The following is a 13234-nucleotide window of genomic DNA, read 5'->3' on the forward strand; positions in this document are numbered from 1 at the left end:
CATTCTTCTCCTAGGCAGTGATTTCGTTTGTTTTTTTTCTCTTCACAATTCCTTGAGGGAGAGGTATTTAATAGTAGATGCCTAATAGTGTTTAATAAATGCTTTGTTGAATTGATAAGTGAATCCTGTGGGTTTGTATAGCGCTGCGGACAAATTAAGGGAAATTAGTTCATGCACCCTCTACCCCATATCCTTGATCTTGAGATTGCCAGGACTTCCAGACTGGTACTGGTCTGGACTCCCATTCTTTTGGTCTTAAGAGTCCCAGAAATCTGTTGACCATCCTTTTTTTTTTTCAAATTAGGAAAATGAATCCTCAGCATCAGCTCTAGTGGGTAAAGATCTGTGGCCTCCTCAATCCCAGTTTGGTCCCATGATTTCCACCTCATTCAGGGCCCCATGGCTCTAGAGGGAGCTATGTTGCTTTTTCAGCATTGCTTTGCTTGCCCGGGCTCCTCTTGCTGCTCACCGGATGCAGGAGGGCGGGGATGACTTCAAGGTCCAGGAAGGAAGTGGGAAGTTGCCTCTGTCAGCATCAGCTGCTCCTACGATTAGAGATTTTTTTACCCCGGGAGAGACCCCCAGTAGGTAGGTGGCCTCTGTTCTCAGCTTGCTCCAGGGTACCCTGGACATCCCGGGTGGAGGGATGAGTGCAGCATCCCAGCACCACCCATAACAGTAGCTATCACTCCTCCTTCCACCCCCTGCCCAGCTGGACAGTCTTGAGAGTCTCAGAGCAGGATATGGGCTCCCCTTGGGCAGTTGGTGACCAGGGCCTGCTGCAGCTCAGCACTAGGAGCATACTGCCCAAATAAACTCAAGATTCTGCCCCCTAAAAGCCCTAGTGTGTCCTCTTCGCCTTCGAGCTCCTTGCCCAGGTTTTCCTCTTGGGGGGATGTCTCTCTGGTTCCAATATGGGGTCATAGATTACAGTAGTTCTCAAAGTGTGGCCCAAGGAATCCTTTGGGGTCTCTAAAACCCTTTGAGAGGATCTACAAAATTAGTTTTTATTTCTAATATAGTAAATATCCATAAATATACTCCACATAAAGAAAAACTCTTTGGAAAGAGGCTCAATAATTTTTAATGGTACAAAAGGCTAAGAGCAAAAGTTTAGAAGTCCTTCATTTGAAGGTGAAGAACCTGAAAATGAGGAGGTTATGTTCTTTCTCCCAGGTTGCAGGACTCTCTCTAAGGAATTCTAACTCCATGTGGGGTCCCCTCTCTAAGGGTCTTGTCTTTTCCAGGGTTCCTTCTGTGGGGTCTTTTTGGGTCTAAGGCTCCCTTCGGGGGGGGGGGAAAGGGGCATCTACCTCTGTCCCCCCCTCCAAGGCTTCCTCTCTAGGTTGAGAATCTTGGGGGAGAAAGGGAATAAGATTAGTTTTTTTTGGAGAAGCTCTCTGTGAGGGTCTCTTGCTCCCAATTAACTGTTTAAGGGCCTATGTCTGGTATTTCTGTGTCCTAGGACCCCTATTATGTCTGAGAGCCTCTCCTTGGAGGTATATCTGAGTTTAACCCTTCTTGTTATATTCTCAGCAACAAAATGACTCATACCACTATGAGCCTCCTCCCTGCAATCATCCAACACGCATATTCAAAGCCCCTTCAATCCTTTCAGCTTTGGCTTCTTTAATCTTAACTCACCTCTTTCAATGGTCTTGCTCTACATTGCTGGTTTGACAGGATCTGGAGAGCAAGGTGGAGTAGTTCTCACAAAAAGCATTCCTTTCTTGGGCTAAACCCTAACCTCTGCCAGTTAGTCTGGCTCAGCCAGACAACTAAGTTTGAGATCGTTTTTCTTTTACATTAAAAGAAAGATGAAGGTTGAGATGAAGAGTTATTGTGGCCTTAGCAGGTGGTCCCCACTACAGCCTAGTAGCCAGAGAGAGGGACCTAGAGAGAGAGAGACCTAGAGAGAGAGAGCCTCACAGTAATCCTCCCCTCCCCTCTTCTTCCCAGCTATAAATCCATCATCCCATTTGTTTTGAAGAGACCTAATCCCCAGTGATTGTGTGTCAAATTCACTCAAGACATCCCCTTCTGATCTGACCCTTCCCTATTGTATCTCCTCCATCTCTTCCCTGTTCTTCATCTCAGTGTAGCCTGTCTCCTCTCTCCAGGGTAAAGGTCTGTCCATGGGGAAGAGCTGCAAAGTGGTTGTGTGTGGCCAGGCTTCGGTGGGAAAGACCTCGATCCTAGAACAGCTACTGTATGGTAACCATGTAGTAGGTAAGTGCTGGGATTTGGGAAGGAGGAATTAGATCTCTGCTCCTGCACACACATACACAGTCCAAGGGCCACCATGTAGGTGACCACATCCAGGACTGGAGAGAGCCCTCACAATAGAGTCAGGAAGAAACTCAGGGTCCAAGAAATGATGCAGAAACAAAAGCTTTAATTAGGATATTTGCACATTGCTAATTGATGTTTCAAGGAATCATGGCATGTCAGAATCGACATGAGAGCTGGACCTCCAGCAGGAAATCCTGGGTTCAGCCTTACTTCTGACACATACTGACTATGGGGACTGCTGTGGGTGACATTCTAAGACTCTAAAGTTACAGAGAAGGTACTTTGGACTTAAATTGGTAGAGGGAGTTTCCTCACCTGAGAATTCCCTATTCCAATGAAATCACAATGAAATCCAGGTCCTATCACTAATTAAATGTCAGAGTAAATGATTTTAGTGATCCCTTGATCCTAACCCCACACTCAGCAACCTCCACTTTTTCACCTTTTCTCATACTTAAGTATCCCCAGACCTTGACTGGACTCTCAGGAAATATCTGCTTTTACTCATTCCTATCGATCATCCTCTCCTCAAAAAACAAACAAACAAAAACCAACGTGTCCCCTTCTAGGTTCTGAGATGATTGAAACCCAGGAAGACATCTATGTGGGTTCAATCGAGACTGACCGAGGTGTGCGGGAGCAGGTGAGGTTCTATGACACAAGAGGCCTTCGAGATGGGGCAGAACTTCCCAGGCACTGTTTCTCCTGTACAGACGGCTATGTCCTTGTCTACAGCACTAATAGCCGAGAATCCTTCCAGAGAGTGGAACTGCTCAAGAAGGAGATTGACAAATCAAAGGACAAGAAGGAGGTATGAATCACCGCATTATACACAACTCAGCCCCAATCTTTCTTTCAAATTACCTTATTAATGATGACAGTTTTTAAATTACTGATCATGTATGAAGACTGAGGAAGATTGAGAGGATAGGGGAGGCACTTTGGAAGGGATATGTGGATTGTGATTGGGAAGGTGGGGAAGAAGATAACAGGGATAGGGTAAGAAGAAAGGCTGAGAAGGAGAAGAGTAAAAATAAGATGGAGGGAAATTCACAAATAATAATTATAACTTTCAAAGTAAATCAGGTGTTTATAGCAGCTCTCTTTGTGGTAGCAAAGAACTAGACATTGCAGGGATCCCCATCAATTGGGGAATGCCTGAATAAGTTGTAGTATATGGTTGTGATGGAATACTACTGTGCAATAAGAAATGATGAGTTCATTGATTTTAGAAAGCATGGAAGGACTTGCATGAAATAGTGAAGAACAAAATGGGAAGAATGAGAAAATAGTGTAATAGCAATGATATTAAGAATGATTTTAAGTGACTAAATCATTTTGACTATTCTAAATACATAAATTAAAAATGGACACATGAGGAAAGATGAATTATCTACATCCACACAAAGAACTAATAAGTAAATGTATGTATAGAATACTTTCACATATATATTCCTATTTATGTCTAATGGTAGCCATCTGTAGAGTGGAGCAGGGTGAGGGAAAGAGAAAAAATAAAAAATTTACATGATATTTTATATTTAAAAGGAATAGCAAATTATAATGATAGATTTGCAGTTTCATGTGCAATCTTTTTTTTTTTTTAATCATGCTCTGTTATGGAAATGCTTTATTCCATAAATTTAAAATAAAATTAAAAATAAAAAGGAGCTATGGCAGGGCAGAGTTGCTATGGAGAGACCTAGGGGTTAGTGGAGGAGGTATGTGTGTGAAGATCACGTATTTTAAAATCAGCCAGAGTCAGGAATTCAGGTGAGGGGAAAATTGTCAGTCTTTATTCTCAGTGAAGAAGGATCGGAGGTGGAAGAGAATGGGCGATAGCAATGTGTGCAGCTGAGTCAAGAAGCTAGCTAGACCAGCAGCCACATGACCAGCAGCTAGGAGTATCGAACCCAGGCCCAATCTCTCCCAGCTTCTCTTCCTGTCTCTCTCTGCCTCCACCCACCAAAATTGTCATTTCCTCTAAGACACATCAGGACTTGCAAGGAGAGTGGGCAGGGACCATTCTTTATCCAATCATGTATATTAATAGAGTATAGCCCAATTACTATTTAGCCTCACGTACTTGGGACCTCAGTGCATCAACTCAAACCTCAGCCCATTACATATGTGTTCCAAGGAGGCCACCACTATTTCATTTGGACCTACCAGATCTCTGATTTCTGAGCCTTCTCAGAGGATTGCAGAGGTACCTAGGGCAGGGCTTCTTTAGGTCTCCTGGGAGTAAGAGGACGTGGGCAGAAGCTGGAATTGAGAGCATCAGGACCTTTTGCTGTCATTCAGTCATGTTTGATTCTTGGTGAGCCCACTTGGGGTTTTCTTGGCAAAGATATTGGAGGGGTTTGTCATTTCCTTCTTCACTTATTTTAGAGATGAGGAAACCAAGGCAAAGAGGATTAAGTGACTTGCCCAGGGTCATCTAGCTAATAAGTGGCTGAGATCATATTTGAACTCAGGTTTTTCTGACTTCAGGCCAGCATTCTATCTACTACTCTCATTAGGGACCTTACTAATTACAGTAACCAGCAGAGAGAACAAGAGTTGTATATAAGGAAGGAACCGGGGGGAGAGGAAGCTTAAGGTCAGTCAGAAGGTACCATAAACAACTGGTTAGAACCATTTCTGATGCCCAGACGGTAGAGCATGTTTTATAGAGCATGGTATAAGATTGCTTGAGGCTGGATCAAATTTTAGAATAGAGATAGAGAGAAAAAAAGAAAACTATCCCAAATTTATCACCCAGACTTTTAAAAAATAGATTTTTATTGCTCTTTTGTTTGTAGATCTCCTAGAGTTTTCCTTGCATTCCTCTACTTCCCCCTTCCCCCTTCCCAGAGAGTTATTTATATCAAAAAAGAAAGAAAAAGAGGGAGGAAAAAAATCAAACTGATGACCACAAAGAATCTGATGTTATACATAGTATTCCATACCTGTGGACCTTTACTTCTGCAAAGGAGTTAAGAGAACTCTATCTTTTCCTTTCTGTTCTTTGTTGCCAAGCTGTTTGTTTCTAATTTTGTAACATTTTCTTGATCTTGCCATTTACATTGTTACAGTCATTGTATATGTTGCTTTTCTGGCTCTGCTTACTTCCCTTTGCATGAGTTCATATAAGTCTTTCTAGGCTTCTCTGTATTCATTCTGGTTGTCATTTCTTATAGGATTTTTTAGGCTTTTTCTACTCCCCCTTTTGCATAAGAAATTTTTAGATGACCCCAAATATATAGGTATGTAAAACAGATATGCAAATCAAACATTTACTCATAAAAAAATCTTAATTCATGATTCCTACATTCAGTTATAAGACCCCATGGAGAGTGAACCACAGTCTTAAAAACTGGGTCTTATAGCACAGTAATTTCACATGTCACAGTTTCTTTAGCTATTCCCCAATAGATGGGCATTGACTTTATTTTCCGTCATTTGTTCCTCCCACACACAAAAAAGACTTTGATTAGAGTAGACTGCAAATGCAGGGAGAGAAGTTTCACTGAAACATATGCTCATTATAAAATGCTTTAAGTAGCAAAAATAACTAATATTTGTAAAGTCAGGTAGATTGCTTTAAAGTTTACAAAAGCTTTTATATATATTATCTCCGTTTCTAAAATAAAAATATGAGGTGGAGAGAGGTTAAGTGACTTACATATAACAACTATTAAACATCTGAATCAGGATTGGAATCCCGGGGCTTCCTGCCTCCCAGTGCTATGTCCTACTCGGGCACAGTCTTCACTCTGCCCCTCTCCGTAATCCTTTCCCAGGTCACCATCGTAGTCCTTGGCAACAAATGTGACCTTCAAGAGCAGCGTCGGGTGGACCCCGATGTGGCCCAGCACTGGGCCAAGGTGGAGAAGGTGAAGCTGTGGGAAGTCTCGGTGGCCGACCGCCGCTCGCTCCTGGAGCCCTTCGTCTACTTGGCCAGCAAGATGACTCAGCCCCAGAGCAAGTCGGCCTTCCCCCTCAGCCGGAAAAACAAGGGCAGCGGCTCCTTGGACGGCTGAGCCCCTGCTCTTCGCACCGCCCCTCCCTCAGGCCCCCCATCCCAATCCTGCCTCCCCCAGTCCTGGGGGGAGCCGAATCAGGTGGGCTTCCTGAGGGCGGCCCGGCAGGGCCGCGGTGGGAGGTCGCAGAGAGGCGCCCCCCGCCTCATCTCTCTCCGCGGCTTCTCCCCTTCCAAATAGCGCCAGCCGTTGCACAGCCCCCACCCCCCTAACCCCCCAGCCTGAGTGAGAGCGGGCAGGTCAGGCCGCCGCTGGCGGGCTGTGCCCCCCAAAGAGAGCCCCAGGAGCTCCGCCCGCCTCATGGCCCTGGGAAGGAGAGCCCAGCGGGGGAGCCTGGCACGCAGGGAAGGGGAGATAGCTCGGGAGGTACCCCCGGTTCACTCGGGTCTCCCCCCGCAGAGCCGCCGCTGGGGAAGCAGAAGCTCCCGCCGAGTCAGGTGCTCCCCTCCGGGCTCTGCTGAGCTTTCCTGCCCCACTGGCCACAGTGCGGGATGAAGGAGCCCTGGCGGTGGGAGCAGGGGCCGGCCTCCACCCCTGGGACAAAGGGCGTCCCGGTTCTGGTCCTCAGCTGCCTCCGGGAACTCCTTCCATTCGGGCGCCTCCAGTTAGGAAAGCGCTGCCTTTGACTCAGCCACCAGGGGGCGGCAACACACAGCCCGCGTCAGCTGCTCAGAGCCCTTGCCGGGAGAGCTTGTCCCGGGAACCAGACTGCTGCACACAGGGACCCGCCTCCTACCCGGGGACAGATTTATGGCTTCTGCAAGCCCGCCGCTTCCCACTCTGGGTGGCTGGGACTTTCTTAATATTTAATTTTAACCTGTACTGCATTTCTAATTACCCCTACCTCCCATAATGAAGGCTATACATGATGTGTGCTCTATAACTATCCCACCTTCCATCATGAATATACATGACCTATACTGTATCAACTATCCCTACCTCCCATAATGAAGAATATACATGACATAAACTGTATAACTGTTCCTACCTCCCATAATAAATATACATGACCTAGACCGTATAACTGTCCCGACCTCCCAGAGTGAAGCACATACACGACCTACATTGGATGTATAACTATCCTATCTCCCATAATGAAGCACATGCACAGCACCTCGCATCTCCCAGGGCTAGTGGGACAAAGCTCTCGGTGACTGATCGTCCCACATAGTGGGATGTGCTGGTGAAGGTAGGACATTCTATCATGTATTGTGCCCTCCCGCCCACATCAGGCACCCCCTTCCCAACCCGCTATCAGATGAAAAATCACCTTGGGGTACTTTGAAAGCCTCCTTACCCATGCCCACAGCACATATATCATCTTCCCCCAACACAGGAAGGCAGCACAGGGAACATGGTGGGACAGAAGTAGCACAGACACCACTGAACTCCAGACTCTTTTATTGATGAGTTGGACATAATAAAGCCACAATAGCTTGTTATAAAAAAAAATCCCCCCCTCCCCTTGTTCTCTCCCACTGGAAACATCTGAAGAAAAAAACAGGCAGAGGATACTGGCCAAGTCCTAGGAGGTAGGGCAGGGGAGACCTTGAAAACACCGTTAGAAATTTGGGGTCAGGCTGGGTCCCACTACAATTTTACTGCCTAGGTAGATTTAGAGGGTGCTGTGGTCTGGGCTGTGAAGAAGGAATGGCTTTTCTGAAGGAGGGAGGCTAAAGTGCACAGGAATAGAGAGGGTGGGGAAGTGGGGAACAAGGGGACAAAGCCTGTTCCATAAGATTTAAAAGACAGGAGGCACAAAGTGCTGAGAAGGTGCAGACGGCCAGGCATTCATCCTGGAACAGAGCAGAGCGGGGGTCTGACAAAGGGCTAGGACAGGAGGAGGCTTTCTTAGCCAAGCCAAAGAATGGGACTGCCATTCCCACCTGAAGCTCCTCCTCACTCACCCCATCAGGAGAGATCCTTCAGAGAAGGAAGGAGTCTCCTCCCTTCTCTACCTCAACACTGCCCAGACTTGGAAATGCCCCTCCCTTTTCTCCCCATTATGGTTCTCTCTCCCCAAGTCCACATTCTCCCTAAGGGGAATACTGCCCCAACCCTAGCTCCTTCCTGTGGTCCTCCAAAGAATTACATGAATTGGGTAGAGAGGTGCTTTTGGTGGAAGACATCCCCCAAATAAGGAAGTAAAGGTCATAAACTTGCCCCTTGCCCTTGGGCCACAGAGAAACATACTTGGCAAAGCTAAAGATGCTAAAAATCAAGGGGCTGTGAGCCCACCAGTCACGAGGCAGGGCCTGGGGTAGGGGGATAATCAGATTTGCCTCCCTCCCATTTCCCTTGAAAAGTGAGAACACCATGAAGCTGGTTTTGGAGATTTTGCATAGATTGTTAGGAACCCGTTAGCTCCTGGAGCTGGGGAGACCTCGGCTGTTGGCTACAGGGCCATCTGAACTGCAGGCTCCAGGGATGGCACCAGATAAGTTAGGGAATGGATGATTGAGGGAGATGAGTGATTCTGAAGCCCCACAGTGGCGGGGCTTGGCTACCTTGTATGAACTGGAAGTACTAAACACACGGTCAGATTTAGAGTTGGAAGACACCTTAGGGGCCATCTCATCCAATTCTTGTGGAGAGGGAGAAGATGCTGACTCTAAAAGTGGATTCGTCTCCCCCCATCAGACTCCCAGTTGTAGAGACTTTGCTCCATGACTAGGGAGAGCTGGAAAGGAGACGGGAAGCAGGACTGCTGGGGAGTCAGGATCAGTATGGAGCAAAGACAATGGGCCCAGTGGCAGGGCGCACAGCGGCTGCTGGGGACCGGAACAGGGCAGGCCCCAGCATGGGGGCCGGGAAGAGAGTGGTGGCCGCTGGGGCCGGCCGGAGAGCCAAGGGCCCCGGGAGGGTGCACACTGCAGCAGTCGGGAGGGGGCTGGGCAGGAATCGGGCCGCCAGCGTCTTGGTGAGTTGCTTCTGCAAAGCCAGCTTAGACTACAGAAAAAGACATAATTTATGACTGCAAGAAACTGCCCACTACCACCTGTCCCCCATCCTTCCTCCCCAGACTGGGCTACATGAAAACATGCTTCCCAATCTCATTTCCCACTCCTTCCTCCTGCCCCCTCTCTCCCAGAAGCACATGGACCAAACTTTCTTCTCCATCACCTGTCTTCCTGTTTGGGGGTGGGGATGGGAAACCCTAGGAATTAAAAAGGCTGAAAAAGGGAAGATGAGTGGATGGTGATTGTTTCCAGGGGACCCTCGACCAAACATACGCCCACCCCTCCCTTGCATGCCCTCATAACTGATGTTCCATCCCACCTGCTGGAAATTCTTGGACGCGCCCCAAGTCAGAGAAAGGCCAAATTCGGCCTCCCTTCCCAGAGCAGGCTCAGGGAAGGGGTGGGCTTCCTTCCTGCTGCCCCCATCACCACCTCCTGATGTCTCTCCCTGACACTGTCCTTCCCACTCACCCCCACCAAAACTCCATCACCACCTCAGACCTGTTGGCTCTGCCTGGCTCAGAGCTGCCCACCCAGTCTTCCAGCCCCCAGGACTTGTGGGGTACCATGTTCAGAGACAGGTACCTTGAGGATATTCACAGCCAGCGCCCCATGTTTCTGTAGTTTGCTCTGCTGAGTGACCTTAGCCTTCAGGGGTTTCCCTGCCAGCCTGTCTTTGTGTCTTCGGCTGCTCATGTGCTGAAATACATGGCACAAACAGGGTATGGCTGAAGCAGATTCCCCCCAGCCCCTTACTCCTTTGATTCAGGATAGGGGAGGAACTGAGGGAAGGCAGGAGCTGGTCTCCCCACTTTGCCCATCTACCATCTCCCTTCCCAAGTATAGCACTCTTCCTTTACTGGTCATCCACCATCCCTCAACCTTTCTCTACTCCGGAGTGCTCTTACTCACTGCTCCCCAAGTCATGCCCCTTCTCTCACCTTTTCTGACCACCCTGGGCCTAGCTGCCCCCACCTCAATCCCGTCTCACATCTTTCTTTCCCCCACCTGCTTGAGCTGGGTCTCAGAGTTGACATGGAGCTGACAAAGAGCACAGTGGAAAGAAGGACTTGGGCCCGGCTTGCCAGCTGAGACCCCTGCCACACGCTTAGCCTTGTGCCTGGCCCCTCCCCGAGGCACGATTCGGCCCCGGCCCCTTCGAGGAGCTCCCCGATGACCATCCACCATCCACTTGTGTTTGGCTCCTATGAGGAGAGAGAAATCCCATCAATGGGAATACAAGGACAAAGGTTGGTGGTCTCTCCAGCCTGAAGGCCTCTAGGATATCCTGTTCATGCTGGACAGGTATCCTCTGCCTTGGTACTGAAGCCTTTTCTCAGCCTCCCTCCTTACTTCCATGCCATACCCCCGATTCCTAGCCCCTTCTTTTGAACAGTCTTTCTCCTCATCCTCTGCTTCCTTAGCCTGTAGAGCCCATCACAAAATAATAGTTCATTGCTTTCATTTGTAACTGGAGAAATTTCAATTCAAATGCACAGATTCCCTGAAGTCTATCTACAGACACTCCCTGGCCAAGGAGGGCCCCAGGTTAAGAACCCCAGTTCTATAGTCACAGAAGCCTTCTATCCCTTGGCTTCTCTCTCCCCAGACCACTCACCTCCAGAGATTGGAGCTGAGACTAGGGGACGTCCTTCCCCAGGTCTATCTGGGTACTGGCAATCAGGAGATCAAAGCTGCTGTACCTTCCCCACTCCCTGGTCTCCAGAATGGGCAAAAAGTATAGATTTCCCCTCTTCCTCCCTAGTAGCCCCCTTCTCCCTCCCTCGATACGCCCCATCCCCTATAATGCTCACCTGTGTTGTGGGCCTGGAGCTGTGAGGCTGAGTTGACAGTGACCTTGCAGGTAGGACAGTAAAGAGGGCCCTTCTCGTTCTGGTTGTCAGCACCCACGCCGCTCCCGGCCCCCATTCTCATACCAGGCGTCTCAGCCCCCGGTCCTGGGGATGAAGGGGAGCAGGAAGGGGAGGAGGATGACGAAGAGGCATCCGAGAGATCCAGGCCGGCCGACTCCCTGGGAGTGGAGTCCAAAGTCTTCAGCAGAACTAATGGAGATCCAGGAGAGGGAGCTGATGAAACAGAGGGTGCGGGTCAGGGATTCCAGGCTCAGATTCAAAGTAGTAATTAAATGGCAAAACAAGGAGGAATCCCTGGCCCCCGTTACTTGACATTTGGTGAGGAACAAGCCCAGGCTACCATACCCTTGTTCTGGGGTTCTCCAGCAGCTCTGCTGTCAGGAGGGGTGGCCGGTGGACCAGGGGCTCTGTCCCGAGCTGGAGGGTAGGTCCTCTGCTTGCCCTTGGCAGCCTCCACAGCCTTGACCTTTCGGGCGTGTTTGTGGCCTTTGTAATGAGCTTCAGCCTGGTTCTAAAAAAGAGCATCAGAACACAAGGGCACTGTTCGTTCATTTACAGTCATTCATTGCTAAACACCAACTGTGTATAAATTGGTGCTGGGCATGAAAGGTTCAATAAGGCCCTCCCAATCTGTCTCCAATATCCTTTCTAGCTCTATTATTTTATATCATATTTAATATATAACATTACATTTATTTTTATTTATTACATTTAATGATATCAACTTTTATTATATTTAATAATATTATTAATATTAAATTAATATATTTCTATATTATTTCTAGCTCTAAGTCATTTAAGTGATTTATCGAAGACATTGCTGAACTTAGAGTCATGAAGACCTGAGTTCAAAAGTTGTCTCAAACAGTAACTGTGAGTGACCCTGGGCAAGTTGTTTAACTTTTGTTTGCCTCAGTTTCCCCAATTGTGAAATGGAGATAATAATGATACCTTAAGAACTGTGAAGATCAAATGAGGCAAGTTATGCAATGTACTTTGTAAATCTTAAACTGCTATATAAAGGGGGGCTATTATTATTTTACATGATAATAGTTATAACGGTTTACACTTACAGAGTGCTTGAGGACTTACAAAGCTCTTTATATAAGATCCTATTTAAAGTCAACCGAGAAGCTAGTTGCTATTATTCCCATTTTACAGATGTGGTATCTGAAATTTAAAAACTTGCCCAAGGCCACTCAGGTAGTAAGGTTCAAAAGGGGAATCTGAACCTAGATTTTACTAATTCCAAATCCAGCATTTGATCCACTAGATATTCTTTACTCCCCAACTTAATATTCTGTCTCTGTACATTGATACAAATAAGCCTCTAGGCCTGAAATGGAACCTGTGGAAAATCTCTCTTGAAGATTGCTTAGTTTTTGCTTCTTCCAGGAAGTTTTCCCGGTCCTTCCACGACTCCCATTTTCACCAGTTTTCTCTCCCTCCCCTAATTTTCTTAAAACACTTTGCCTGAATCCCTCCTTTGTTCCTGTTACTTTTAGCCTTCTATCATGCTTCTTTTAGCAAAGGTCTCAGAACCTACTATTAGGCTCTTAGTTTCTTGAGAGCATTTATGATTGGGAACACAGAAAAGTGGATAGGAATTAAGTCTTTTCCATAGAAGTAGAGGGATGTGAAGGCACAGGGGAGTAAAGGAATAGAGACTGAAAGGAGAAGTGAAAGAGAGAGGAGTAGAGAATGACATGGGCAAGATTAGGAGAGAAAGCAGCATAAAGAGAGTGGAGAAATAGAGAAAAATAATTTAGGAACACAGGAGATTACACCAGATAACAAAGATCATGAAAAGATAGATTTAGAGCTAGATATTAAAGGCCATCTAGTCCAACCCCTTCCTTTTACAGATAAGGAAATTGAGAGCCAGAGAAATGGAGTGACTTGCACATAGTGAGTGGTAGAGCCAGGACTCAAAGCCCTCTTTTCTGCCCTCAAGTTCAACACTCTTTCCAAGTGTCTAAGTCACATCCTCACCTTTCCCCTTCCTCCCAATCAAATCTGGATCCCATTTTCCTTCCAAACACTCCTGCCATTCCCCCTGAGAACTCCCCATTCATTAGACCTT

The 13234-nt window shown here is 47.2% G+C and overlaps 2 protein-coding genes across 4 annotated transcripts in view; one reads left to right on the forward strand and one right to left on the reverse strand.

The window, feature by feature from the left end:
- The first annotated feature begins 454 nt into the window (after positions 1 to 454).
- Positions 455 to 7338, forward strand: NKIRAS2 (NFKB inhibitor interacting Ras like 2). The gene is made up of 4 exons (XM_003768201.3): positions 455 to 588; positions 2121 to 2229; positions 2862 to 3103; positions 6078 to 7338. Exons 2-4 carry the CDS (start codon positions 2136 to 2138, stop codon positions 6315 to 6317), a joined length of 576 nt encoding a protein of 191 aa, XP_003768249.1. The 5' UTR covers positions 455 to 588; positions 2121 to 2135; the 3' UTR covers positions 6318 to 7338.
- A 363-nt stretch (positions 7339 to 7701) lies between these two features.
- Positions 7702 to 13234, reverse strand: part of ZNF385C (zinc finger protein 385C) — a 72885-nt gene continuing 67352 nt past the window's right edge. For all 3 annotated transcript variants that reach the window (XM_031966284.1, XM_031966283.1, XM_012548277.3), the window contains 5 exons: positions 11497 to 11662; positions 11092 to 11364; positions 10286 to 10482; positions 9863 to 9976; positions 7702 to 9266 (listed from right to left, as the gene is read on the reverse strand). In XM_031966284.1, the coding sequence (XP_031822144.1) occupies positions 9039 to 9266; positions 9863 to 9976; positions 10286 to 10482; positions 11092 to 11364; positions 11497 to 11662 (978 nt within the window). In that variant the 3' untranslated portion in view covers positions 7702 to 9038. The remainder of the gene's footprint in view (positions 9267 to 9862; positions 9977 to 10285; positions 10483 to 11091; positions 11365 to 11496; positions 11663 to 13234) is intronic.

Source organism: Sarcophilus harrisii, chromosome 4 (assembly GCF_902635505.1).
Source record: "Sarcophilus harrisii chromosome 4, mSarHar1.11, whole genome shotgun sequence".
NCBI lineage: Eukaryota > Metazoa > Chordata > Mammalia > Dasyuromorphia > Dasyuridae > Sarcophilus > Sarcophilus harrisii.

Coding starts and splice junctions, on each gene's coding strand:
- NKIRAS2 (XM_003768201.3), top strand. CDS start 2,136: ATGGGGAAGAGCTGCAAAGTGGTTGTGTGTGGCCAGGCTTCGGTGGGA. Junction 2,230..2,861: donor GTATGGTAACCATGTAGTAG/GTAAGTGCTGGG, acceptor GTCCCCTTCTAG/GTTCTGAGATGATTGAAACC. Junction 3,104..6,077: donor AATCAAAGGACAAGAAGGAG/GTATGAATCACC, acceptor ATCCTTTCCCAG/GTCACCATCGTAGTCCTTGG.